General features: G+C 51.1%; 3 protein-coding genes across 7 annotated transcripts in view; 1 reads left to right on the top strand and 2 right to left on the bottom strand.

Moving 5' to 3' along the window:
- Window positions 1-64: 64 nt before the first annotated feature.
- Window positions 65-11,234, bottom strand: Znf512b (zinc finger protein 512B). Of its 4 annotated transcripts, none has more exons than XM_045157701.1 (17): window positions 11,186-11,234; window positions 9,377-9,502; window positions 8,998-9,140; window positions 8,333-8,461; window positions 7,635-8,239; window positions 7,310-7,539; window positions 7,138-7,209; window positions 6,904-7,050; window positions 6,645-6,769; window positions 6,470-6,562; window positions 6,230-6,328; window positions 5,967-6,137; window positions 5,220-5,414; window positions 4,892-4,993; window positions 4,534-4,596; window positions 3,950-4,048; window positions 65-3,094 (listed from the first exon to the last, which is right to left on the bottom strand). In XM_045157701.1, exons 2-17 carry the CDS (start codon window positions 9,498-9,500, stop codon window positions 2,846-2,848), a joined length of 2,646 nt encoding a protein of 881 aa, XP_045013636.1. In that variant the 5' UTR covers window positions 9,501-9,502; window positions 11,186-11,234; the 3' UTR covers window positions 65-2,845. The 4 variants fall into 4 exon arrangements, with proteins under 4 accessions (XP_045013636.1, XP_045013634.1, XP_045013635.1 ...); XM_045157699.1 differs by having other exon boundaries at window positions 7,138-7,215; XM_045157700.1 differs by lacking the exon at window positions 11,186-11,234 and adding an exon at window positions 10,952-11,052 and having other exon boundaries at window positions 7,138-7,215.
- A 3,530-nt stretch (window positions 11,235-14,764) lies between these two features.
- Window positions 14,765-20,633, bottom strand: Samd10 (sterile alpha motif domain containing 10). Of its 2 annotated transcripts, none has more exons than XM_045156775.1 (5): window positions 19,683-20,633; window positions 17,399-17,580; window positions 17,151-17,322; window positions 16,187-16,327; window positions 14,765-16,050 (listed from the first exon to the last, which is right to left on the bottom strand). In XM_045156775.1, the coding sequence occupies exons 1-5, from the start codon at window positions 19,768-19,770 to the stop codon at window positions 16,028-16,030; spliced, it is 606 nt and encodes a 201-aa protein (XP_045012710.1). In that variant the 5' UTR covers window positions 19,771-20,633; the 3' UTR covers window positions 14,765-16,027. The 2 variants fall into 2 exon arrangements, with proteins under 2 accessions (XP_045012710.1, XP_004669583.1); XM_004669526.2 differs by lacking the exon at window positions 19,683-20,633 and adding an exon at window positions 19,335-19,481.
- An 84-nt stretch (window positions 20,634-20,717) lies between these two features.
- The window catches only part of Prpf6 (pre-mRNA processing factor 6), a 63,524-nt gene continuing 57,213 nt past the window's right edge, over window positions 20,718-27,028 (top strand). The window contains exons 1-3 of the mRNA XM_004669527.2: window positions 20,718-20,887; window positions 22,484-22,652; window positions 25,137-25,255. Coding sequence (XP_004669584.1) covers window positions 20,817-20,887; window positions 22,484-22,652; window positions 25,137-25,255 — 359 coding nt within the window. The 5' untranslated portion in view covers window positions 20,718-20,816. The remainder of the gene's footprint in view (window positions 20,888-22,483; window positions 22,653-25,136; window positions 25,256-27,028) is intronic.

Below are 27,028 nucleotides of genomic sequence, written 5' to 3' on the forward strand. Positions count from 1 at the left end.
TCCCCCACCCGCCTTGGGAAGGGCCGGCGCCTTAGCACAAATTCAGCAGCACAAGAGCCCTGGAAAAAAAAAAGTTAATAAACATTTATTTGATACAGTTATTTTTAATACATACAGTTGATGACCCGCCCCCGCGGCACTCAGGACCGGGGGGCGTGGCGGGAACGAAGATGGCGATAAGTCACAAGGCGGGCATGGTCAAGCTCACCTCAAAACATCTTGCAAATAAAACACTTTGTAGATAGAATATATATGTGTTTATCTATGGTTACAAGTGGTAGCTGGAACCTGTCTTTCTAAATGCACTTGTGTACTGAGAACTGCATTAAAACCAAACAAAAACCCAAAGTTCAGGAGGCTCTTCCACCAGGTAGAAAGGGTGACCCAGGAAACCAGGCCTTAAGAGTGGGGCCTGGTTCCACCCAGCAGGGCACACAGGGTTAGCAGGCCTCCCCTTCTAGGGTCTACCTTCAGAACCTCCAGAGGGAAGGGGAGATCTAAGGACTCCCAGGAGACCCTCGCAGGAGTCTGTACAGGAGCATAAAGTGCACCCTGGTTCTGTGTTAAGTGCTCACCCTGGGAACTTTCGTTTAAAGGGCAGAGCAAGCACTGGGCCAGAGGTAGATCTGCAGAGACCCAGACTGTCGCATTTTGCCAAGGGTCTAAAGGTTGGGCCTCCTAGGTCTGTGCATGCATGCCGGTGATCACGAGTAAGGAGTTGAGCAGGCTCGGCTAAGTCCTGCTCAGGACCCTACCACTTTGGGAGGAGGGTTCTGCAGACTAGCTAGCCATGACCTTCACCAACAAATGTAGGAGCGAGGGGTCCCAACCAACTGCTGTTGTGGACAGCTGCCCCACAACCACCTCAAAGACAAAGGGAGTTAAAGTGCTAAACAAGTTATCCAGACGCCCCCCCCCCCCAACATGCCTACACTGGGGCCTACATGTGGGCTTTGGTTGGGGGGTGTCCTGGAAACTCACCCCCAGCAAAACCCAGGTCCTACTCTTGCCCCCAAGTGCCAAGTACCTGAGAGGCTGGGGTAGACAGCCACACCCTGCAGAGTTGTCAAAGTGCACCTGGACTCCTTTCCTCTCCCCAACTGAACATTACTGCCCTAAAGCCCGAGCCTACTTTTTGACCTTTGACACTGAACCACACTCACCTCTGCAGCCTCAGATCAGGTCAAAGTGTGAGAATCAGGGTTTACTGTACACCCAGACAGGAGTGTACAATGACCCCATCCTAAAGCTCCCTGACGCTGGTCTCCTTGGAACACCTCCTTCCTGGGAGCAGAGTGGGTACCAGTCAGTACTATAGCCTAACCCCACCTTCGGCACCAGGAAACCCTTAGCACCAAAATGTCAGATTGTTGAGTATTTGTATATATAAAAAAAAAAAAACCAAAACATTATTTTAAAAAAGGTTGTTACTTGTCACAGCAACAAGACTGGCATTGACGACACCCAGGAGACACGCACACAGGCAAATATTAAAATTCACATCATCCAGGATCAAGGCTGAGCCCTCAGCCCACCCCCACCCCCACTGGAAAAAAATCTGGCCCAACTCCCTTGAGCCTCCTCCTCCTGGTGCGGCTCATAGGGGTTGGAAGGCAGTCCTCCTTCCAACTCCCAGTCAGGAGGCTCCAACTCAATGTCTGGGTACCCAGTTAAGAAAATCCAGAGCCAGAAAGGGGCCACCTGGAGTGACCATCTCCTCCAGGAACCCACGGCTCCCTTCCTGACCCTGCCCAACCTGTAGATCCTGTCATCCTCAGGGACCAGAGGGGTTGGGCCCAGGCCGAATCTGCGATACTGAGATTCCATCCTTTACTAGTCTTCAGTGACTGTATCAAATGACTAAGCAGCCATTAGATACACAGGGCAGGTAATACAGAAGGTTTCCACGGCTTTGACTCTATATCACCTTCATCCGGTGGACAAAGGCCATCTTCCATAGCCAACCCCAAGGGTGGGTCTCTTCTGCCTAACCTCTGTTCTACATGGCTCCAGCCCCAGGAAGATCCCCTTTGGCTGCCTACCACAGGTCAGAATCTAAAGGATGGAGGCTGAGAAGACAAGCCCCTCACCCCCAGACTGGCAGCTATGAGTTTGGGCCTCCCTATAGGTAGAACAGAGTCCTTCCTTTACCTAGAAAGTTGCATACTCCACTAGGACCACACCAGGCTGGAGGGTGGGGCCTGAAGCACAGCAGGGATGACAGAGGAGAGGGCAGACCCAGAGAGGTAGAAAACAAGCAGAGGGATCGGAGGTGAAGTGGATAAGGGCAGGCAGGTAGGCAGCTGTCAGGGCAGCATGGCAGTGGCTGGATGGGGTCTGTCCTGGGAGGTAGCAAGGAATACTGGAGTTCCAGTGTTAGATGGAGGTTAGGCCCACATGGTGATAGCCAGGCTGCTCAGATACCTTCATCAGCCCAGAACCATGGGTCACCAAGGATGCCTGAGCCTTGGGGGAGCTAGGGCAGGGATCCTACTGGGCCTGAGGAGGTGGAAATGGACTGAAGGCCATTAGACTTCTCAGCACTGTAGCCTCCATGGCACCATGGCCTCAGGTCCTGCCAGACCCATAAATGTCCTTGTGGGGAAGGCTGGGTCTCCCAGGCTATTGCACTTCTGCTGCCAACCCTGGCACCCCAAGGGTGCCCAGCCATGGGAGGCAGCCCAAATAGGGAAAGGAATACTTTTAGGGAGGGGAAAGTGGTTGGCCACCCCCACTGGACAAATAGGTGGAAGATGGAGGACGGGAGGTCTGGAGTTGGTTCCCCTACCCTGAACCAAATGGGGTATGGTGGCCAGCATTGGGGACTGGGCCCCACCCATCAGGCTCACTTTTCAGGTGCCTTGCCAACTCCAGCTTTCCTCCCAGTGGAGCCCCGCGACCCTCTGTCTCTGCCTCCCGGGGGCCAGTCGTCCCGGTGGGGCAGCAGCTTGGATGTGGGCTCCTCAGGCAACCGTTCCTTGGGTTTGCGGCCCCGCTTTTTCCCTCCTGCCACATTTTTCTTCTCTCTTCTGGGCACCAAGGAGTCCTGGCTCCTGTGTTTGGGTGGGGGGTCTGCTGAGGTCCGGAACCAATTCTAGAGGACAGAAAATGTGCTGTGAAGACCAGGACCCTGCTTCAAAGCTATAGACCTAAACAGTTTTTGGCCAGGCAGGCAACTTCAAAAAGGTAAATGTTTTGTCCTGTCAGTCCTCCTTCCAACCCCCAGTCAGAAGGTTCCAGCTCAGTGTCTGGGTGCCCAGTTAAGGAAACCCCAGACTCTTTAGGCTTCCAGGGAAATGGACACCACTTTTTATTATTTATTTTTATATTTATTTATTTAGTTATTTTGGTTTTTCAAGATAGAATCTCTAGTCCAGACTGACCTGGAATTCACTATGTAGTCTCAGGGTGGCCTTGAACTCACAGTGATCCTCCTAACTCTGCCTCCTCAGTGCTAGGATTAAAGGCATGTACCACCACACCCAGCTTATTTTTGCTTTCTTGAGGTAGGGTCTCGCTCTAGCCTAGGATGACTTGGAATTCACTATGTAGTCTCAGGGCAGCCTCGAACCCATGGCAATCCTCCTACCTCTGCCTCCCAAGTGCTGGGATTAAAGGCGTGTGCTACCACGCCCAGCTGAACACCACTTTTGAGAAGAAAACATCCAGATGCCTTAGCACACACCATATGAGCCTGAGGTGGAGGAGACAGGCTGAAAGCCATCAAAATGTTTAATACTATAGCCCCTCCTGGCACCCAGGCTCTGATCCTGCTAGGCCCATGAATGTCTTTGTGGTCCAAAAAGAGGAGCCTAGGCTATTACACTTCTGCTGCTGCTCCTGGTATCCATGGGGTGCCCAGCATGCTTGAATAGGGAAAGTGTTACTTTCTAAAATGGGAAAGTGCCTAACCCTGGGTCAGCCTCCAGGGCTAGAGGATTACTCTCACCTCTGCATGGGTCTTGAGGATGTGGTACTTGACACCGCTTTCAGAGCTGAACTCTTTGGGGCATAGCAGGCAGCAGTACTTCCCCACCAGGTGGTCCCCCTGCAATGCACAGTAATCCAGTGTCCCACCTTTGAAGACCCAAAATACCAAGATCTGGCCCAAGCCTTTACCCTGCTACTAAAGGTCAGGGCCAAGGTCTGCCAGGATGTATGCTAATGCTGGACTTCAGGGACCCACAGACCACCCTGCAGCAGGACCAATGAGCTACACCCATTGTAAGGGAAGTAAGAAATAAGGAAGGGTGGCGAGAGGCAGGTACCCCAGGGACAGTCCTTTGATGAGAGTCCTCATCCCAAATGAGTATACCTCTACTCAGACTGATATACCTACTTATGTCACATAGAGGAGCCCCCAGGGTTGGAACCAACTGAACTGTGGCCAGAAGTAAGGGACAAGGAGGGATTATGGGCCAGCTGTCAGGGACTAGGATGGGACCTCATGCTAATGTGGGCAAGCCCTTGGCAGGAGAAAACTGGGGAGTGCTCAGTGTCCCACCCAGCCACTGGGGAGATCCCATAACTGACCTTGCTGCAGCTGGCAAGATGGGCCTTCAGGCCAGACACACTGGAGTAGATAGCTTCACAGCACTGCAGGCAGGAAAAAACTTTGGGGAAGACCTTCTCATACCTTCCACACAAAGGGGCAACCCATTTCAACACTGGGATACTTTGGCACCTATTCAGGGCAGGTAGGGGGTAGACCTTAAGGAGTCCTGGGGTTTTGTCAGGCTGAGCATGTGGAACCCAAAGTTGAAGACCCCCTTGCAGGACTCTAGGGTCAAAGGTAGGCTAGTTGAAGGTATTCACTTCCTGAAAGGCCATGGTCTTAGCCTCAGCAGCTGCCCCAAATTCCCATTCCCACCACCTGCCTGCCCCAGCTCACATCATTGGGACAGTTCACATGGCCCTTCTCCTTGACTTCATTCTTCCATGCCTCCAGCAGCTGGGGGTTGAGTGTGGGGAGGCCTGGCCGAGTATAGTTGAGCTGCAAAGCCAAGCACAATGCCAAGTAAGCCCCAGGCTGAGGTACACATTGCTCTGGCAACATGTGCCTCTGCAACAGCCTTACTGCCCCTCCACGGATGGGATCTGAAAATGTCTAAGGTCATAGGAGCACAGAGGACTTAAATGGGCATGTCTTAGATACCAGGAGGTCAGGAGTTGAGAACTGAGGAATAACCAAAGGCCCATCCCTGGAGGGGACAGCTCACCCGGGTAGTCTCAGGCACAAGATCATCCTTCATGCGTCGTTTGGTCCAGTCACGGGCCAGCTCATCCTCTGCAATCTCCTGTAGGTGGAACACGGCCACCTGGGCTGATGTGCGGCGGATGCGACCACTTGGGGTCCGCTCCACACCCAGCAGACTGTCAGCCTCAGAGGTCTTGTCTGTGGGCTCCTCAGGAGGCTGGAGAGCAGGGACAAATGGAGGCCAGGATGAGCCACAGTATAGCAGAGACTGTGAGTCAGAGTCACTATGGGGTGTAGGTTATGTAGGTGTGGGCCCTGTTGGCATGAGAATTCAGGGTGCATGCAAGTGCTGAGGGATGTAGGTGATGAAGAAAGAGCTCCCATTCTCCCTCCAAGGGTACATATGACTTAGGATCAGTGAGAACAGCAGGGATCACACCTAGCAAGTAGCATATATACATGTGAATGGCACATAGGTTAAAAGCTTGTGCCCACAGGCTGGAGAGATGGCTTAGTGGTTAAGGTGCTTGCAAAAGGACCTAGGTTCAATTCCCCAGGATTCATGTAAGCCATATGCACAAGATGGCACCTTGTGTCTGGAGGTTGTTTGCAGTGGCCAAAGGCCCTAGTGTGCCCATTCTATCTCCCTCTTTCTTTTCCCCCTCTCAAATAAATAAATGTTAAAAACAAAAACAAAACAAAACAAAAAACCTGTGCCCAACATAGGCTAAGAAAGCCATGAGAACATGGGGAACCAGGGACCACTTACCGGGACTGTGTGCTCTGAGCGCATGTGGTAGTCATGGCCAGCCTTGGAGCGGTAAGTCTTGTCACAATGGGCACAAGGGAAGGAGGGGCTGTCCACCTCACAGGGTGGCTTCCCACAGCGCCGCTGGTGGTACTGATAGCCCATGAGGCTGGAGAAGGCAGCCCCACAACCCTGCAGGTTCAGATCAGAGATAGGTAAATGGGTCAATAAGGCACAAAATACTGAGCCCCACACATGCACCTTGTACATGCCTCTCCACTGACCTCTTGAGGGCAGCGCAGGCGCCCCATCTGCTTCAACACTTTACGAAGCCGCTCTCTTTCCTCCTGCTCTCCTCCCTCACAGGCCTCAGCATCAGAGGGCTGGGGACAGAGTGAGCCTCAGACCTGACGCCAGCCAGGAGTTGGGGCCACAGTGATCCAAGGTCAGGCCTGGGGGAGCAGCGATAGGGTGGGAGGTCAATGATCAGGACTGGACAGGAAGCTGGGGACCACACAGCATACCTTGGCACTGTGTTCAGCCATGGTGTGGTAGTTAAGGCCGGCCTTGGACTTGAACTGCTTCCGGCAGTGCTGGCACTTGAGGGCCTCCTGTAGCTGTGGACACAGCCTAGCCATTGAAAAGCCTAACCAAGTTAGCGGCTCCTCCCTCCCAATACCTGGTGTGGGGGAGTCATACCTTGTGACACACCTCCATGTGCTTCTTGAGCCCCACAAGGGTCTTTCGCGTGACCACATTGCAGGTGGGGCAAATAGCCTCCCCTCGTTCATGGATGGCTCGCTGCCACTGTTCTTCAGGGCCACCTGTGAGGCAGGGCCAAGCTTCAGGGGTTTGTGGGGCACCTTAAGGCCCTTGACTCTAGGAACAACCTCCATTCCTGTGTGCCTCTCCAGCCCACCATACAGAACTGCCCTGGGTCCTGCCAGGCAGCCCCCACCTGGGGCTGAGTGGACCACAGGAGTTGCTGTCTCCTTGCTGACAGTGACGGGGGTAGCTGGCACTTTCTTCCGCACTTCCTCGCTGCCAGGCCCCTCTTGCTTCTTGGAGCGATGAACTCGGGCCTTATCTTCTGCTTTAGCCAGGCCTGTATATACACATTAAGTGAGTACAATGTAGGGCTAAGTGTTAGCCCATCAAAGTCCCAGAGATGCCCAGCTGTCTGGGGTCTCACCTTTGAGTCCAAAGGTCCCTGAGATGGATGGCTGCTCCCCTGTAAATTTCTTGGGTGTTTTCTGTTTCCTTCCTGACCCAGGGGAGAGAAAATAAGGGCCAACACTCTGGTCAAATAACCATTAGGAGTCCAGGGCCCACCCAGGCCACTGTCCTCAGAGTTCTTATCTTACTGTGCTTTGTACGCTCAGGGTCCTCCTCTGGCTGGGACAGAGGTACTGTAGACTGCAGTGCTTCCTTGCCCACTAAGGGCCTATTGCTGCTTGTCAGCAGAGAGCTGTTGCTGGGGTCTGCACTCAATTGGAAGGTCACACTCTGGCCCACAGTGGATGGGCCATACTCCCCATTCTCTGGTCTTGCCTGCTTGGATAGGATGGGGCAGGTGTCCAGGCCATCTGCAGCCCTGCAAAGAGCAGGTAAGGTGAGAGTCAAGAAAATCCAGTGGCCCTCTCACCCCAAGGCACAACCAAACATTCCTTACCCTAATGACTTTTATACCTTTTCTTATTGCTGTTCTTCCCTGCAGCACGAGATGTTTTGTTCTCAGACTTGGCCAGCAGCACCATTTTGCAAGGTGGTGTGTGTCTGCTGATGGCAATGGGCCTGCTGACTGTCACTGGCTTGCTGACCACAAAGGGCCTGCTGACAGGTACTGGTTTGGTGACTGGCACAGGTTTTGTAACTGTCACAAGCTTGGTTACTGGCATGTGTTTGGTGACTGGCACAGGTTTGGTGACTGGCACAGGTCTAGTGACAGGCATGGCCTTGGTGATTGGCATGGGCCTACTGACTGTAACAGGCTTGGTGACTGGCATGGGCCTAGTGACTGGCATGGGTCTGCTGACTGTGACTGGCTTGCTGATACCAATGGGCTTGCTGACCCCCACTGGTTTGCCAACAGTAACAGGTTTGCTCACTCCGATAGGCTTGCTGACCCCAACAGGCCGGCTGATGGTGACTGGCCGGCTGACTGGGCCAGGCTTGGGGGGAGGCAGGGGATGGTCCATGTGATTCCAAATCCGGTGCTTCTCCAACTGGGTCTTGGAGGTGAATGCAGCCTCGCAGAAGGGGCAAGGGAAGGCCAGCCTATCTGAGATGGCACCCTGGGCAGGGAGGGCAGGTGTGGGACGAAGCCCTGGGGACCTCTGCCCAGACGCACCCCCAGGCCTCCTTTTCCCCAACCCACAGCCCCTTACCCCTTGGCACCGCTGATAATGATACTTGAGCCCGTAGATGCTGGGGAACTCCAGCCAGCACCCCGAGTTTGGACACTTCACCCTTGAATGTGCCTTGAATTCATCTTTCCACAGGTTCATCAGGGAGAGCTGGGCACAGGGAAAGGCTAGGCTGCTGACCTGCAGCTACCCAGGGCTCTGTTAACCTGTGCCCCAAACTCACAGTTCCTCCAAGCTTATAGGGCAGAGGCCATGTGAGCCCCTTAATCTCAGAAGCAAGCTAAGAATTCAAGCCATGGTCCACACCTGTGCTGGGGGCCACAAATGCGGCCAACTGGGGCCTCACAACATATCAGATGCAAGGGCCTCAGACCACATGATAAAACTCAGAGTGGGCCGGGCGTGGTGGCTCACGCCTTTAATCCCAGCACTCGGGAGGCAGAGGTGGAAGGATTGCTGTGAGTTCGAGGCCACCCTGAGACTCTATAGTGAGTTCCAGGTCAGCCTGGGCTACAGTGAGACCCTACCTCGAAAAACCAAAAAAAAAAAAAAAAGAAAGAAAGAAAGAAAAAAAACCCTCAGAGTGGCATAGCTTATACAGAGGGCAAGTAAGTGCAGGGCAAAGGCCACAACAGGCTGAACAGCATGAGCCCCACCGAGCCCCACCCAGCCCTCGGGGAGCTCACAGGAATATCTCGGAGGGCCTGGTTCTCAGCTTTTGGCCTCCCCTTTTTCTTCCCTTCGGTCCTGTCACTGGCTGGATTTCCTGGGTCAAAGCAGAGTGGGGCTTGGCCAGGCACTGTCTGTCCACTGTGGGCCACTGGCATCCCTGCAGCACAGGACACAGAAAGATTCAGGGGCTGCACATATCACTGGGACAGTAGGCCCAGACAGAACCTTGGCTCACCCACACTGAGGCCCAGGTGCTCAGCCCAACACCAGGGTCCAGGCCTGACACTATGTCCAATATCGTCTCCATTCCAAGAGTTCAGGATACTTGAGGTGACCCACCATACTACTGATTATTTGTATCCTCTAGAATTGATTTTGGCTTTAGCTCCTCACCCAGTTTTGGTGGGTCCGGCAGTATGGGAAGTCGAACCTCCTTCCGGCTGCCACCCTTCCCAGGTCCATTTTTGTTGGAACCCTGGAGCCGACGGCCTCCTCCAACACAGAAGGGGTCAGTCATCTCTGCAGAACAAGTGTACAGATGCGTAAGCCCAACAGACCTAACCCAAGATTTTTTCATTGGGGCTGCCCTGGAGCCTGCCCCGAGTAGGCCTCTCTTTGGCCAGGGACAGGGCCTATTCATCCCTGTTTTCACATGGAAAAGCAAGTAACTCAGGAGAGAGGTTGTACAGACAAGGTTTCCCCAGATTACCCAAAAGGAATGAACAGTATGAAAGGATCTGAGACCCTTACCAGCTCTGAAAGACTCCCACCATCAGACATAGAGTCCCACAGTGTGCTGTTAAGTGTCAAGTGAGGGCTTGTCTACAGGAGAGAGGACCTGTGCAGAAGGCTGAAAATATCTCTCCTGTGGGCCAATTATGGCACTAGTAATGGCTACCAGTTCACAGCCAGATTGTGAAGCCTCAGGAGTTTTCTTCCCAGGCACATTAAAGACCCACTGTGGGTGCTGATGGTCCCTAGCTTGCTTCCCACTGACATGCACCCCACCCATTTCTGGTGGGCAGACTTAAGACCCACTTGCACCTTGTTCTGGTCCTTGTGCATATCTGCCTATCTTCTCAGCATTGTTCAGTCAGGGCCTCTGTACCCAGAAGGAAGCCATTCACTCAGACCCTGGGCCACTACAGGCTGGCTAGGCACCCATTCCCATTACTCTCAACAGCTTCTAGGTTCCTTGACTAGGAGTCCACTTCAATTAAGTAAGTAATGGCCAGTGCTGGTAGCAGAAGCCCAGGCTCCACAATCTGCCAAGCCACTGGCCACAGAGCAGATGTTGCCCAAGGCTAGGCCTCCAGCTGTTTCCGCTGGGGCACCCCATGCCCGAAGAACTGAGGGAGAGGAGGTAATAACAGCCTTGTGGGGTTCTCTCAGAGACACACAAAGCCACAGAAGGGAGAGGTAAGTTCAAGCAGGTGAAGCGTTCCTTGGCGGTTTCTGATCAACTCAGATTAAAGGGGTGGGTAGGGGCTGCTATGTCCAGGAGAGCTGAGGTCAGAGGTTAGGACAGTCAGTCACTACCCATTGCCAAGGTTGGTGTCCCATCCTTGGCCAAAGTGTAAGAAGGATCTTAGATCAAGCAAAGTTCTTGGGGGGGGGGGTGATCTCATTTTGCAGTTTCAAAAGGAGTTAAGAGTGGAAATGATTTATCCTGGCCCCTGTCGACCCGCAAAGCACGAGGTGTGGTACCCGCTGAGCCCCCTCTTCCAGTCTCTCAGCGCCGGGGTAGAGCTCAGAATAGGTGGTGAGACCGCGCCGCCTAAGAGGCACATCCTCTCTTACACCTGGGACTGAGGCTGCTCGGGGATGGATGCAAAAGGGTCCCGGGGACCCCCAGGTCTCGCGTAGGGCCTCTAGGGGAGGGGGTGTCGCCGCTGACTCCAGCAGCTCGGCCTGGTCCGGCCAGGTGAGCGCGGCAGCGACGCGCACCTGAAGCCGGTGGCCACCCACCTGTCACTGCGGCCGGGCAGCGGCCTGGCCCGGATGCGCCGACCGCGGGGGGGGGGCGAAGGCAGTGAACCAAAATGGCGACTTTTTTTCTGGAGAAGGAGGAGGAGGGAGGACAGCGCCGGCGCGGGGCGCGGGGCGCGAAGCGGGTCTGAGCGCAGCGGGGCAGCGGACTGGGCCCAGGGCCGGCGCAGAGCGGCGCAGAGCCGCGGCGGGGCAGGCCGGACCCGCGCTTACCTGCGGCGCCCAACGGGGTGCGGCCGGGCCTGGCCGGGCCGGGCCGGGGCCGGGGCGCGGGGCGCGGGGTCCGGGCGGCGCAAGCTGCGCGCCGCGCTGCGCACATGCGCGCTCCCGCCCCTCCCACCTTTGACAGTTTTACTGCGGGGGGGGGGGGAGGAGAAGGGAACGAACTCTCGCGGTATTCCCGCGGCCTCGGCGGCAGAGAGGGGGCCGTGGGGCAGATCTGCTCCGCGTTGCTGAGAGAGTCGCTGACTCGGTGGGCCGGGCCTCCAAGGCCGAGAGACCAGTCACGCCATGCTTCAGACTGGAGGCGCTTTGTTGACAGTTTAGTAAACTGAGGCATGTCAGGGACGCTGAACACTGCCTCGAGTCCTGCTTCACGGATGAAACATCCCTATGCCTAGGGTTCGCTGGCCGTGGGTGCTGTGCACGAGGCTTGTTGCTTCAGGACCCTCACAGACATCAGGATGAGCCAGTCTTTTTCCATCTGGCCTGTGGTCACCTTTGTTAATCTAGCCACTGTTTAGGCCTTTGGACTTTACTGGGATCATCAGGCATTGAATCATCCTCTCTTAGCTTTGTGGGGAGTGGTCCTGCACATGCAGGCAGTACCTGGCTCTTTTACTTCAGAACCTGGGCTGCTAGGGACAGGTCTGGGAGAAATAGAGTCTAACCTGCACTATTGCAGACTGGGAAAGGTCAAGTTAGCTGGACAGAAGGTACAGTGCACAGTCTTGAGTTCTACAAGAGGCTCCCAAGGGCCTGGAGCTCTCCTCTGCTCACAGCACCCATCTTACGGAGGTGGAACTTAATATTTGGGAGTGAAAAGAAAACTAGACTTTTGTCAGGCGTGGTGATGGCGGCGTACGCCTTTAATCCCAGCACTTGGGAGGCAGAGGTAGGAGGATCACCATGAGTTTGAGGCCACCCTGAGAATACAGAGTGTATTCCAGGTCAGCCTGGTCTAGAGTGAGACCCTACCTTGAAAAAAAACAAAAAAACAAAAAACAAACAACAACAACAAAAAACCCAAAAACGGAAAGAAAGAAAGAAAAGAACAAAGAAAACTGGACTTTGACTTTGTGGCCACAATACTGTTAGGACATGGAGTCACAGGATGCATCTCCTCTGTAGCCTTTCCTGTCCAGCCACCTTTGTCCTGTCCCCTGAATCAGGCTGTACTTGGGATAGAGCAGACCACAGCAAATATTACTGCCTTTTAATACATCCTAAGACCTGCTTTGCCCGAGGTCTGCACACAGTGTTACCCTGGAGACAGAGGCCCTGTAGAGGGGTCAATCAGCTGGTTCTTCCCTTGGAAATCTGAGTCAGAAAGGCCAGTGTGTGCTGCCCATCCAAGTGACTCCAGGAGGAAGGGGACACTCCATATCAGGTCATATCCTCTCTTCCATTCCACCCTGGGGTGGAACAGCAGGATGTTGGCAGGGGTTAGTGTGCAGCTTCTGAGGTGCACCCAAGGTAATCAGCTTTCACTGTGTAAATATGAGTATTCACAAGTGAGATGTGACAATGACCACAAGTAGGTGTGTGCCAAGTGACCCTATGTGTGTCAGATGGTATCTATGGACATCAGCCTCATGACATATCTGCATGTCTTGGGCTGAGATTGATGCTTGCCTGTTAGTATCCTGGTAAGTGGACATCAGCAAGCATGGAGTATGTATCTGGATCTTACATATCATGTATGTCCAGGTTGTGACACATCTGTGTGTAAATATATGTCAGATGTGAGGAGCCAATGATTTTAGTTTGTATCTAGGTGTCAGGGTCTTTAGCAATGTAATAGGTTTATGTGCATCAGGGGTGTGCTGTTGTGTCTTATGTGCTTATGTCAATGGGTTATTGTGCATTAGCATTTGTATGTTTGTGTAACTACATCTGTGCACGAGGGGATGTTGTTACATTTATGGGTATATAGTCAAATATGTAAGTATGTTTGTACTTGGGGCATATTTGGGTGTCCTGGTATCACTTTGTTACTTAGGCTTGTGTGTTCCTATTTATATATCTGGTTTGTGTATGTGTTCTGATCTGTGTGCTATATATATCAGGGCAAGACCTTGTGAGGTATGCTGAACAGTAAGCCCCATCAGATGACTATGACAAATCCCTGAACCTTTAATGAGGATCTTATCTGTAGATGTCATTGACAGTCTTGATAAAAATCCACCTAGATTACCCAGGTGAGCCCTAAATTCAAGGCAGAAAATTTGAGAAATAGAAGAATGATGTAGGTCAGGTGTGATGCACACACCTTTAATCCCAGCACATAGGAGGCAGAGGTAGGAGGAACGCCATGAGTTCGAGGCCACCCTGAGACTACATAGTGAATTCCAGGTCAGCCTGAGCTCGAGTGAAACCCTACCTGGAAAAACAAAACAAAGAAACAAAAAGGAATGATGTAATTACAAAAATAGAGTCATATGGCCTTGAATTTAGGAATACCACAGCCACTAGCAGCTAAAAACAGTAAGGAAGGATTCCTCCCTACTCCTCGATGCCTTTGTCTGACTTTTCTTGGGGGCAGGGGTTATTAATTTGCACCTGTGTATAAGTGCTCCAGGGTCTTTTGCAAAGGAACATCAGATGGTTGCATCACTTTTCCATCTGGCTTTATATGAGTGCTGGGGAAGTGAACCCAGGCTGGTAGGCTTTGCAAGCAAACACCTTTAACTACTAAGCCATCTCACCAGACCTCTCAGTTCTTTTTGTTGTGAATCTAAACCTGGACCTGGGCTACCAACAATGCCCAAGATCACTGAGATATACCCCCTAGACCATGAATTTTTTTGCGTGTGTGTGTGTGTGTAGGTGCCAGGGCCTCTTGCTGCTGCAAATGCACACCATACCAGACGCTTGTACCACTTTTTTTTTTTGGGGGGGGGTTCAAGGTAGGGTCTCACTCTAGTCCAGGCTGACCTGGAATTCACTATGTAGTCTCAGGGTAGCCTCGAATTCACAGTGATCCTCCTACCTCTGCCTCCCAAGTGCTGGTATTAAAGGCATGCGCCACCATGCCCGGTTTGTACCACTTTTTTGCATCAGTGGTTTGGAAATTGAACCTTGGCTCACAGGTTTTGCAAGCAAGCTCCTTTAATCACCAAGCCATTGTCCCAGTCCCTCATAAATCAGTTTCTTCTTCTTTTTCTTTTTCTCCTTCTCCTTCTTCTTCTTCTTCTTCCTCTCTCTTTCTCTGTTTTTTTTTCAAGATAGGGTCTCATTCTAGCGCAGGCTGACCTGGCACTCACTTCTCCTAAGTGCTGGTATTAAAGGTGTGCGCCACCATGGCCATGTGAATCAGTTTCTATTGTTGGAGTCCACTGTTTGTTACAGGACCCCCAGGAGCCTGACTTTGTATGTCTGGGCTGTGGCTTTAAGTATGCCAGGGATGCTGTGTCCACCACTCGGATGCCATCCATACCTCAATGCCTGAAGTTTCTGGTTCATCCCGGGGCCCTCTGATGTTAACAGCCTTTCCAAGATGTAACACTATTGCCCCCTAGTGGTTCCATCTGCAGGCACTGGGCTTGACACCCTCAGAGACCCAGCACTGTGGGCACTTGAAAACCAGGTTTATTTCTTATTTTGTTTTTTTGTCAGGGTATATTAAAAAAATGAGTGAAAACCAAGGAAGATAGGACAGGAGCATGGGGTAGGCAAGACAGAGGATAGAGAAAGTAGGCAGGAATTGGCCCTCTGGCACCAGGTGGGTGGGGACTCTAGAAGCAGGCAGACACAAGGGATGGGGTGGTATCAGGACAGTTGTCAGATTTCACTCAGGACTTCCATGCAATGAGCAAACTCAAGTTCCAAGGCCAGCTATGGGCACATGGAGGGGACTAGAGGCTCAGCCTCTGCTGTCCCTGAGATTAGAATCCTTGGGGGAATTGGGAGAGGGCAAAATAAGGGGGGCTGCCATGGCCACCCTCACTGCCCCTCCACCCAGCAGCACCAGCCACCCACCACCCATGGAGGAGTTGTTAGGTGTCTGTCACATGTTGAAGCCCTCAAACAGTCTAGAGAGAGAGAGAGGGGACTGTTTCTCCAAGGTGGTCTCCAAATACCAAGGGATAGGGAAAATGCTTAAAAGTAAAACTTCCCCAGAAACAATGTTGGGAGCACTGCTGAATTGTTGGCTATACATGGAGTCATCTGTACAGGGCTGGAGACTGTGTTATGCCACTTTCGTCTTTTGAACTTGTTCATCCTAGACCCTTCTCAGCCTCAGTTCTCATAAGTGGATAGGGTATGCTCATTCCATAGGTACTGCATGAAGCACTTGGCACACTGCTAAGGCCAGGCAGGTGCTGATGACCATCACCGTGGCAATGAGTCAGGACTCCTGGGCCCTGGGAGGGACATTCCAAAGAGAACCAAGGCAGCTTGCCTCACTGTGTGGCTGATCTTGGTGATGCCTGGGAAGAACAGAACTGGAAGGCTTTAGGGATGGAGAATAGACACATGAAAGAAACATAAATAAACAGACTCCCTGGGAGTCTAGGGACATTCAAACCCCAGTCTGGTTCCAGGCAGCTGCCCCACTGCTGCCAGTAGCACCAGGGGGTGCACCTGGGCTTGGGTCCCAGAAGGAGGGGCTACATCAAGGCAGCATCCAACCAACCATTTCTCAGCACAGCCTGAGTACCCAACCAGAGGTGCCTGGAGGGTGTGGTCCTGTTCCTGGCCTGTTCACCAGGTCAGACTAGCCACTAGAGCATTCTGCAGGATCCAAAGGGGCTGTAGGGCCAGCTATGCCTCATTCTTGGCCATGAGCTCCAGTCACAGTGTTGGGGTCTGGGGTCCAAGCCTGGGCAGCAGCTAGGACATATTTCCGAAGGAAGCTGTGGGATGGATGGAAGTGAGGAAGAGAGGTAGGTACCCAGGATGGTTCTTATTGGGATCCCCAGCTACCCTCCTGTGGTCATATTATTTACCTCCCCTCTCCCCAACTTGGCTGTCCAGGTCCCTCCTACTTACCTTGGCTGAGCAGCTGCAGGCTCCTCCCCTCCTCACGAACCTGCAAGTGGAGCACCTGCTGTAGCACTTCCTGTCTCTGGGCCTCCTGTGTCAACCCCATCCGGTGCAGCTTCTCTGCATTCAGTCGAAGAAGAGCCCGGCCTGGGGAAAGGAATGAAGGAAGAAGGCCCAGAGAGGCCAACAGAGGCAAAGCACATGAGCTACAAAGAGAAAACTTGTCTCAAGAAACCAAAAAAAAAAAAAAAAAAAGCATATGCTTGTAATTTCAGCACTTGCGAGGTGGAGGCAAGAGGGTCAGGTGTTTAATGTCATACTCAACTACATAGGGCATTTGAGGTCAGCCCAGGCTACATGAGACCATTATCTCCCTTCCCCACCACCCCCAAAAAAGCAGTGAGCCAAGCATAGTGGTGCACACCTTTAACCCCAGCATCAGGGGCTAAGATGGGATTGATTTGTGTTCCAGGTCAGCCTGGGCTAGAGTGAGACTCTACCTCAGAAAAACAAAACAAAACAAAAAACAGAGAGAAAGGGAGGGAAGGGTAAAGAAGGAGACAGAGAAAGTGAAGCAGAGATTGGAGATACTTGGAAGGAGAGAGGCAGAGGGAAAGACAAAGATAAGTAAAAAGACAGGCCAAGTGTGGCGTGGTGGCACACTTTAATCCCAGCACTTGTGAGGCAGTGGTAGGAAGATCACCATGAGTTCAAGGCCATCCTGAGACTAAAGTGGCTTCCAGGTCAGCCTGGGCTAAAGTGAGACCTTATCTTGAAAAACCAAAGAGCCCCCCCCCCCAAAAAAGATAGGTCAAGCAGAGAAGCAGCAGACAGAACAGAGATATAGTGGAGAAATACATGGAAGGGAAGCTGACGCTGGAAGACTTAGGTGAAGAAACAAGGCTAGCTTTGTGAGGTGGAGGCTTTCTTGAGCATCCTAGCCCCTCCCTGCCCCATGGCCCCACTGTACCAGTGATGGCATGTTGGGAGAAGGCCTCAACATAGACGAGGTAGTTGTGAGGACAGTGCTTCTTGAGCCACTTGCAGACATCCTGCTGGGTCCATAGGACCACAGGCCGTGTCAGGCCACCCAGCGAGGGGCTTGTGTGGTACAAGCCATAGTGATCAGAGTACAGCCGGGCCTGTAGGGGAGAAGGTATGTCTGGTAGAGTGAAGGTGGTAGAGCAGGTAGGGCAGAGGCTGAGGTTAGGTGGGCACCTGGGGAGTCTCTGAGCCAGGCTGCTGTAGGAGCTTGATTGGCCTGCTGCTGGATGCCCTCTGGCCACGGGAGTCATGCCAGGTGAGGCTGTTGCCTGGTGTCCGAGGCAGATGGCAGGGAATGTTCTCAGCTGATACTGTGTGCTCCAGGATGGTCCGGCAGAAGCTGAAGTGGGCAGTGGCTGTATGCAGGGGTGCCTAGTCAGAGCAGTCAGGGGCAGGCTCCTCTTCCTGTGAGCCAGCTCCCTGTCTAACCCATCTTCCCTCCATCAACCGGGGGGGGAGTCACTTGGGAAACCTCAAAGGTATCCCAAACTCCCAAGGCAGAAGAAAACATGTAGCTGTTTTGAGGATCTTCCCCCAAAGATGGACTAGACATGCCTATAGCCCACCCTGTCCCCAAAATATGCTTCTTGTGCTTAGATTGGAAGATGATCCTGAGACTATAAGCCAGGCCAGGGGAGCTATCCCCAGGACTGCCTTAACTTTCTTGTCCTTCCCTTGGGCTGGCATACAAGCATCCCACATGTTACAAAGGACTAGACTGAACATATAGGATATGTCTTTAATGGAAAATACTGCCTTCATATCCTGGAAGGCCGTCTGTTAGGGAGGTCTGGCTAAGGTTTCACCTACCTATCACAGTGGAAGTGCCCAACAGCTACACTTAATGTTTGTAGCTGGCCCTTGCCCTGCTGCTCTCATCAACTATGACTCACTGACAAAAAGCCTGAACTCTGGGCAAGCTGACAACAGGGCTTTGCCAGACACATGCAGGGTTTTCTGCTTTGTGGTCTCTTCAGGGCATACTCCAGGACAGCACTGTGTCAATAAGGTGCTCACTGGACATGGACTTTCCAGCACATGTGTGCTGGAGAAACTTTTCCACCACCAATTAAATTGCACTTGTTCTGTATTCCGTTTTATGGTCATTTCTGGACTCATTGTTGAAATGAGTGGGAACGCCAATAGCTGGATCCCTAAGATGTGCCCAGCCCTTGGTGCTAAGAAGGCACCCATAAACACTGTGAATGAACAAATGATGCCTCTGTGGTTTGGTGCCTGCAAGTCAAACGAGAAAATTGGGTGCCAGTTCCTGGTCTCTGTAGCATCCAAGTTCTGAATAGGAAGGCAGGATGAAATTCTCATGCTAAGGCTCTTGTCCAACCCCATCCCCAAGTTGTTCATGAGAGCACTGGCACTTGCCCATATTATACTTAGACTCCTGTGGGATACCGCCTACCTCCATTCTTGCAACTTTCCCACTCAATTCCAGGTGACGCTAAATTTGAGGTCAGTCAGAGGGTAGGTCACCGCTGAGACAGTCTGTAGTACCATGGGAAGATTTATTCTAAGCTGGTACCTTTCAGGGAACAGGTACAGTTGTCTTAGGGCTTCCCTGGGCCTTCCCTGGGCTAGGACTGGAGCGTGCAGCTCTGGGTGAACCAGTCAATCCAACTCCCTCTCCAGCGCCTCATCTACCTGGCCAGCTGGGCCCGCCCATTTCCTGCCCACACTAGGGCAGGGTGGGTCCTTCCCATTCTCAACGTCAGAATTCTAGATAGGAATGGGTTAGGGGTGTTGCGCGGCTATACCTCGGCTTTCGGCAGCGCTGTCAGGGTTGGGGACGGTGGGAGGATTTTCTCTCCACTAAATAAAGGGTGACCCCAGCATGGTGTCAGCTTAGGGACAGAAGAGCTCGGACCTACCGGTCATCCCCCATCCCAAGCCGAAAGCGTGCTGATTCCCAAGGCCCGTGGCTGCGCTATCCCCGCCCCACCCATTCCCAACGCTGGACAAAGGCCGCAGGACCCAGTTAGGCTGACTTCCCTTATGTTTGCCGCCTCTGGAAGCCTGCTGGATCACCCCGTCGTGCCTCTAGGTCCCCAATGCCCTCGCCCAAGATATTCCTGCGACCCAGTTCATCCCCGCTCACCGTCCACATCCCGGCGTTCCCCAAAGCCCGCACGCACTGCCCCGGCGCGGGCTCGCGGGGGGCTCAGCTTGGACCTTAGCTCGGTGAACATGGGGCCCGCAGGTGGCGGGCCCAGTACACGCCCCTTGCGGAGCTCGGTGAGGCCACAGTGGCCGGCGGACAACGCGCGTCGCTGCCCCGCCCCGCTTGAGCTGGTCTCTGCGGCCGGCGAGTCTGCGCGGCAAGGCACCTGCCGCCGAGCCCTGGGCGCCGGGCGCGCTCCGGGAGCTCCGAGGTGTGTCGGCGGCGCGCGGGGCTGCGTGCCGTGTGCCGAAGGTATCCACGAGGGCAAAAGGAGTCTGTGCGTACCTGGGCACGGCTTCGCCAACCAGAGCCTCAGTGCAACCTGCTGTAGGGTCTTTGCGGCGGGGAACTGTTGGTCCCCTCTGTACTGCATCTGGGGCCTTTTACCCTCGGGGATCCTGACCGGCCCCTCCTAAACACTTGTCCGTGTACTTGCTCATTCTTTGCCGGAGCAGTCTCCTTATCTCCTAGGATATCTGTCCCTCAGATTCGCTTTCTAGAGAAGATGGCTAACCCTCGCCTATCTGCCACTCCGCGGTGGATTTCAGAGAGGAAGTCCTCGATATGAAGCCCCTGAATCAGGATCAGTGCTTAATGATTGAAAGGGACTTGGCTAGAGAGCCAGGACTGTTTGCTTCACAGTCCTAATACGAGGCACTAGGCACTAAAGTCTGGTTGGCTAGTTCAGCAAAAAAGAAGGCGAAAGAAACTAACCAAAAAGGTTTTCTGCTTTGCCCAAAGGCTGATGAGGGTGGCGGGTCTCATAGGAGCAGAGCTGAGTACGGACATGCAAACATGTGTTCAGAATACAGTGGTGTGAATCCAACTAAGACACTGTGCATGCAGGAGTCACCCCTATATTTGTGCCGCTGATCCACACACTGACGAGTGCTGCATTTATTCACTTGTTATTAGTCCCGCAGGAGGCCCGGGACCTGGGCGCTAAGGGCTGAGCGCGTTGCACAGGGCAAACGCACAGTCCGGCAGGAGTGTTACCCCAGTCTAGACTGGTCAGCCTTGGAAAATGGGGCGGGATTGTGGCCAGGGCCCGAGGCTAGTGGTGCTGGGGAGCAGGCCAGCCATGTCGAGGCTGGTCTTGGGAGTTACTGGGGTAGCAGAGACAGTGAACCCCACGCCTGCGCCCTAACGCTACCCGCAACACCACATGAAGGCTCTAGCGTACTCAGACACACCCCGCAGCCACAGTCGCAATCCGAAGCGGTGGCCTCGTCTTCTACTCTGACTTCCGTCTGGGAATCTGGAAGGGCGGGACTTCTCGCAATCTCGCACTCTACTTCCGGGGCATGGGTGACGTGCGGCCGCGACGCTTCCTGCCGCGACGCCTGCGACGACTGTCCGCTGTTAGCTGGCCTCTCCTTCCCCGGCCTTTCTCCTTCTCAGCAGTCCGCCGCCGCCGCAATGAACAAGAAGAAGAAGCCATTCTTGGGCATGCCCGCGCCGCTAGGCTACGTGCCGGGCCTGGGCCGGGGGTGAGGCCTGGGCCGGGGGGTGGGTGTCCTGGTTTAGGGTAGGTGTCTTGGAGCATCTCGCTCTGGACAAAATAGATGAGGACAGTAGAGAAGGGTCCACGGCCACACTAGCCCGAAAGGTACTGGGAGACCTGGCTTCAGTAGGCTTTGCGGTTGGAACAGGCAGAGTTGTGAGGCCTGCCAGCCAATCAGGAGGTGTGACTGGGGGCTGTGCTACGCAAGACTCTGAGCCCCAGTGTTTTGGTGCTTGAAGTGAGTAATAGCCGTAAGCAGGTCCGTTGTGACATGACATGTAGTACTAGCACACCACTCCTCCCTTAAGGATCCTTTCCCCCTAGTTTGGGTGACCATAGTCCACCTGTTAAAATCTGTTACAGGGAAGGCTCATGCGTGCTTCACATATGACCATCATAACGTGTTGTGTAAATGAGCGGTGCTTATCCTACTTGTTTATGCATTTAATTATGCAAACATAGGCCTCTCTTGGTCGTAGAATTAGAAACGGAAGTGTACACACCTTCTTTAAAGGACCTGCAGTTTAGTTTAGGAGAGGTTCAGTGCCTGTATAAATATGCACATAAAGAACAGATTTAGAACACGGTTGTTCCAGAAATGAAGGGACATTAAGTGATGTCTAGCATTTGAGCCAGGATTATAAGGACAGAAGATTTGTGGGTGTCATATATGGGAGGAAAAACTAATGCAAGCAAACAAAAGTGGCAAGTTGGGTGTAGCCCATTGGTACATTGCTTACCTACCATGCAGAAGACCCTCTATTTGATCTCTGACACCTTCCCTCTCTCTTAAAACAAAACAAAAAAAAAAAAAAAAAGGAAAGAAAAATGTGAGACTCAGGGAAAAGCGAGACTGAGAGTAGTGGGATGTGTAGCAAGAAAGAGAATGAAGCTGGGAGGAGTTTAGAAGGGACTTAGCATTCGGGTAGAGCTGCTATGGGCTTTGAGGAGCTGGCCAGCTAAGGAATGCCCTGGTCAAAACTTTGTTTTGAGAAGAATCACCTGACAGAGCAAAGGTTAAAGTAAGGGAATGTTGGATGCAATTAGGAACTGGATTCCCAATTGTGTTGGGAAGCATGGTCTGGAAAGGAGAGATTTGGAGGTAGAGTTAGTAGTACTTGGGGGTAGACAGGATGAAGAAAGCTAAAAGAAGGTGACAAAGGTGATGTCATGGTGCCTTTGTTGGTGCCTGGGGTGGCATTGCTGTTAACACCTGAACAGCCTGGAGCAGCTACCAGGTGCATAAAGGAGGAAGTGTAATTTGGGTCTCATTGAGAATGAGGGAATCGTACTCAGCAGGCAGTTGGAAATATGAGGCTGGAATTTAAGGAGATGGAGTTTTGAAGGCTTCAACAGTGTTACAGAGGAGAAATGGGGACCCTTGGAGTGAAAAGAAATCGCCTGTGACCTACTCAGGGTAGGTCAAAAGGTTCAGGCAAACAGAGATCAGTAGTGAAAGTGCATTTAACTGCCAGTAGAATTTTTGGAGGTTCCCAGAGGTGTGAGAAGAAGGGATGTTAGTAATTGAAGACTGAGAGAGAGCATGGGATCAGGGTCACCCAAATAATGATGTGTCCTGTAGTGCCACTGGCTTCACCACCCGGTCAGACATTGGGCCTGCCCGGGATGCCAACGATCCTGTGGATGATCGCCATGCCCCGCCAGGCAAGAGAACTGTGGGAGATCAGATGAAGAAAAACCAGGCTGCTGATGACGATGATGAGGACCTGAATGATACCAACTATGATGAGGTGATTTTTGTTGGACTTCTGTAGTTACTCTACCCAGTTAGTCTCCATGGGGAGGGCTGAGATCCATTTGCCAACTGTAGTCATATGTCAGAGAAACATTAAAAATACAAAATACTAATCACTTGTCTTTGCACATTGGTGTTTGTGCTTGCTATATTTCAGTGATTGTTGCAGTTTTTAAAAATTTTTTTATTTGAGAGAGAGAGAGAAAGAGGGAGAGAGGAACAGAGAGAATGGGTGCACTAGGGCATCCAGCCACCACAAACGAACTCCAGAAGCATGCACCACCTTGTGCATCTGTCTTACGTGGGTCCTGGGGAATCAAACCTGGGTCCTTTGGCTTTGTAGAAAAGCGCCTTAACTGCTAAGCCATCTCTCCAGCCCCTTGATTGATTTTTTTTTTGGTTTTTGAGATAGGGTCTCACTCGAGCCCAAGCTGACCTAAAATTCACTATGTAGTCTCAGGGTGGCCTTGAACTCATGGTGGTCCTCCTACTTCTGCCTCCCAAGTGCTGTGATTAAAGGCATTCATCACTCAGCCCAGCTTGTTTTTGTTTTTGTTTTTTGAGATAGGGTTTCACTCTAGCCTAGGCTAACATGGAATTCACTATGTAGTCTCAGGGTGGCCTTGAACTCACAGTGATCCTCCTATCTCTGCCTCCCAAGTGCTGGGATTAAAAGCGTGTGCCACCACGCCTGGCCAGCTGGTATTTTTGAGGTAGGGTCTCACTCTAGTCCAGGTTGAACAGGACCTCACTTTGTAGCCCCAGGCTGGCCTTGAACAACTCATGGCAATCCTCTATCTCATCCTCCCAAGTGCTGGGACTAAAGGTGTGTGCCACCACGCCTGGCTTTATTTTATTTATTTGAGAGCGATAGACAGAGAAAGAGGTAGAGAGAGAATGGACATGCCAGGGCTTCCAGCCACTGCAAACGAACTCCAGACATGTGTGCCCCCTTGTGCATCTGGCTAACGCGGGTCCTGGGGATTCGAGCCTCGAATCAGGGTCCTTAGACTTCACAGGCAAGTGTTTTAACCACTAAGCCATCTCTCCAGGCCTATTTTTTTTTTTTTAGTGACAACTTCCATAATTGTAATTATAATAATTGTAAACATCCCATGGTAATTCCCTCACTCCCCCCACTTTCTCCTTTGAAACTCTAATCTCCATCTTTTTCCTCCCCCTCTCAATCAGTGTCTCTTTTATTTTGATGTCATGATCTTTTCTTCCTATTATGATGGTCTTATATATAGGTATATATAGGTAGTGTTAGGCACTGTGAGGTCATGGATATCCAGGCCATTTTGTGTTTGACATCTATTTTTAACTCAGATCTAGTCCTTTGTGTATGTGTGCAAGTTATTTATGGGTGTGCATGTGCCACAGATGTGTGGAGGCTAGAGGACAATCTTGCGGTATTGGTCTTTAGCTTCTAACTTCTTTGAAAGAGTTTCTTTCTTTTTTTCTAAAATATCTTCTTTAAAAATTTTTTTTTTTTTAAATTTGGGGCTGGAGAGATGGCTTAGTGGTTAGGGCACTTGCCTGCAAAGCCAAAGGACCTAGGTTCCAATTCCCCAGGATCCACGTAGCCAGATGCACAAGGTGGCACATGCGTCTGGAGTTTGTTTGCAGTGGTTCAAGGCCATGGCATTGCCAATCTCTCTCTCTGGAATAAATAAAAATTTTTTTAAAAAAATTAAATTTTATTTTAGAAAGGGTGAGATAAAGACTTGGCATGCTAGGGTCTTAGCCACTGCAGTCAAACTCCCAACTCTTGCACCACCTAGTGGGCATGGGTGACCTTGCCCTTGCCTCACCTTTTTGTGTCTGGTTTACATGGGATCTGGAGAGTCAACCATGGGTCCTTAGGCTTTGCAGACAAGCACCTTCATTGCTAAACCATTTCTCCAGCCCTGTCTTTTTTTTTTTAAACCAAAGTTAATTTTTTTTATTTGAGAAAGGCAAAGAGGCAGAAAGAGAATGGGTGTGCCAGGACCTATAGCCACTGCAAATGAACTCTAGACGCATGTGCCACCTTGTGCATCTGGCGTATGTGGGTCCTGGGGAATCGAACCTAGGCCCTTTGGTTTCATAGGCAAATGCCTTAAGTGCTAAGCCATCTCTTCAGCCCGAGTGTCTTTCTTGTTTGTTGCTGTGAATACCAGACTAGCTAGCCCATGAGCTTCAGGATTCTCCTAATCTTCAGCTACAGGTCTTATTTGTCTTTTATAGTGTTTCCATGAATGTCTTTGGCATAAGACCTGGTCAACATCCCCATCACATCTTGTCTTTCCTTAGTCTCTTCCAATTGGGATGGCTCCTCTATCCTTCATGCACTTGGTGCTTGCATGACAGTGAAAATTGCTATAGTTTGGTTCTTGTTTTGATTAGTTTTATGAAAAACATAATAGGTAATTTATAAGTGGATATGGTTTCTCTATGGAGGGAAAGCTGACCTTTTAAATGTATTGTTTGGTTGTAGTTTAATGGCTATGCCGGGAGCCTCTTTTCAAGTGGGCCCTATGAAAAAGATGATGAGGAAGCAGATGCTATTTATGCAGCTCTGGATAAAAGGATGGATGAAAGAAGAAAAGAAAGAAGGTAAATTATTATTTTTTTTTTTTAAAGCCAGTTTCTTCTGGCATTGATGGAGTTTTCCCTGAAATTTCCCTGAAAGCCTGAAATAAACCCTTTCCTTTTATAAGTTGATGTCTGGTCAAATGTTTGTCCTAGCAATGAAAAAGTAACTCCAACAGTTATTATACTTGGCAGCATGAACCTCAGTTGTGTTACACAGTAGCCCATTGCTAGAACATTGTAGAATTTTTTTCCTTTGACCAGGATAAATCAGAATCACAACTGGGGGCATCGGGTCTTACCTTCTAGAATTATTAATTTAATCTCTTCATGATAGAGATTTTGAAGAGTTCAATCTTGTAGAAGGCCTAAATTACGGATTGGATACCTATTTCTTCAGTATCCTTTAGTTTGTTCTGGTCTTTTATTTTCTGTGCAAGGGAAATTGAACCTAAGGTTTGTTAAAAATCAGGTGGAACCTCCTGGCCAGGAAATCTGACAAGTGTGAGTATGTGTAGCTCCCCATCAGGAACCCTGTTGCATCTCATGGAGAGGTGTGGGCTTGTCCAAGCATTATTTATTATGGTACATTCTTTAAGGTTTACTTTGTTTTTGTTTGCTTTTTTTTCCTTTTGGTTTAATTGAACCTAAGCCTTTTACATGCTAGGCAAGCATTCTCCTACTGAGTTAAATCTTCAGCCCCTTATCATAATATATTCAAGTTCTTACCAATGGATGTTTTTCTGTTTATCTTATGGACAAAAACTCAAGGTTGTTTTTTGAGGTAAGCCCCAACAGACTGGCCCTTTTTTTTTTTTTTTTTTTAATGCTAGATAGAGGAGAGAGAATTGGTTCTCCAGGGCCTCCTGCCACTTCAGTTGAACTCCATATGTTTTCACCCCCTTGTGTGCATGTGTGACATTGTGCACTTGCATTACTGTGCATCTGGCTTACATGGGACCTGGAGAGTGAGTGGGTGTTAGGCTTTGTAGGCCAGCCTAAAGTTTTTTTTTTTCTTTGAGGTAGGGTCTTGCTATAGCCCAGACTGACCTGGAATTCACTATGTAGTCTCAAGGTGGCCTTAAACTCATGGCAATCCTCCTACCTCTGCCTCCTGAGTGCTGGGATTAAAGGTGTGCACCACCACGACTGGCTTTTTTTTTTTTTTTTTTTTAATTCATTTATGAGAGAGGGTGGGGGGAGGGAACAGGCAGGCCAGGGCCTCTAGACAGTGCATATGAACTCCAGACACATGTGCTCCCTTGTGCATCTGGCTTATGTGGGTCCTGGGGACTTGAATCCAGGTCCTTAGGCTTCACAGGCAAATGCTGTAACCACTAAGCCATTTCCCCAGTCCTCTGTTTTTCTTTTGTGTTTGATTTTTGTTTTCCAAGGTAGGGTCTCACTCTAGCCCAGTTCACTATGAAGTCTCATGGTAGCCTTGAATTCTCAGCAATCCTCCTACCTCTGCCTCCCGAGTGCTGGGATTAAAGGCATGTGCTACCACAACCGGCTGTTTTGTTTTTTTTTTGAGATAGGGTTTCACTCTAGTCCAGAATGACTTGACACTCACTCTGTAGTCTGAGGCTGGCATTGAACTCACAACAGTCTGCTTATTTCTGCCTCCTGAGTGCTGGGATTAAAGGCATGCCCACCACACCCAGCTCTAATTAAAATGCATATTTGTCTTAAATTTATTTTTGCTTATAATAGGTTTATTTTGAAGTAACCCCACGAACAAGTTATAACTTGAGTTCAACATCTATATGTCTAGCTAAGATAATTGTGTTAAATTTC

The sequence above is a fragment of the Jaculus jaculus genome, chromosome 8 (genome assembly GCF_020740685.1).
Source record: "Jaculus jaculus isolate mJacJac1 chromosome 8, mJacJac1.mat.Y.cur, whole genome shotgun sequence".
In the NCBI taxonomy this organism is placed as follows: Eukaryota; Metazoa; Chordata; class Mammalia; order Rodentia; family Dipodidae; genus Jaculus; species Jaculus jaculus.

Bases quoted from the DNA above. Each gene is read 5' to 3' on its own strand.
- Samd10 (XM_004669526.2), bottom strand. From the start codon at position 19,425: ATGTTCACCGAGCTAAGGTCCAAGCTGAGCCCCCCGCGAGCCCGCGCC. The intron at 16,328-17,150 runs GTACAGTGGGGC...TCCTTTCCCCAG, and splicing joins CTCCCAACATGCCATCACTG to GCCGGGCTCTTCTTCGACTG. The intron at 16,051-16,186 runs GTAAGTAGGAGG...TCCATCCCACAG, and splicing joins CCTGCAGCTGCTCAGCCAAG to CTTCCTTCGGAAATATGTCC.
- Znf512b (XM_045157699.1), bottom strand. From the start codon at position 9,500: ATGACTGACCCCTTCTGTGTTGGAGGAGGCCGTCGGCTCCAGGGTTCC. The intron at 8,240-8,332 runs GTAAGGGGCTGT...CTCCCTGCCCAG, and splicing joins ATTATCAGCGGTGCCAAGGG to GGTGCCATCTCAGATAGGCT. The intron at 7,051-7,137 runs GTGAGACCCCAG...GTGTATATACAG, and splicing joins AGGGACCTTTGGACTCAAAG to GCCTGGCTAAAGCAGAAGAT.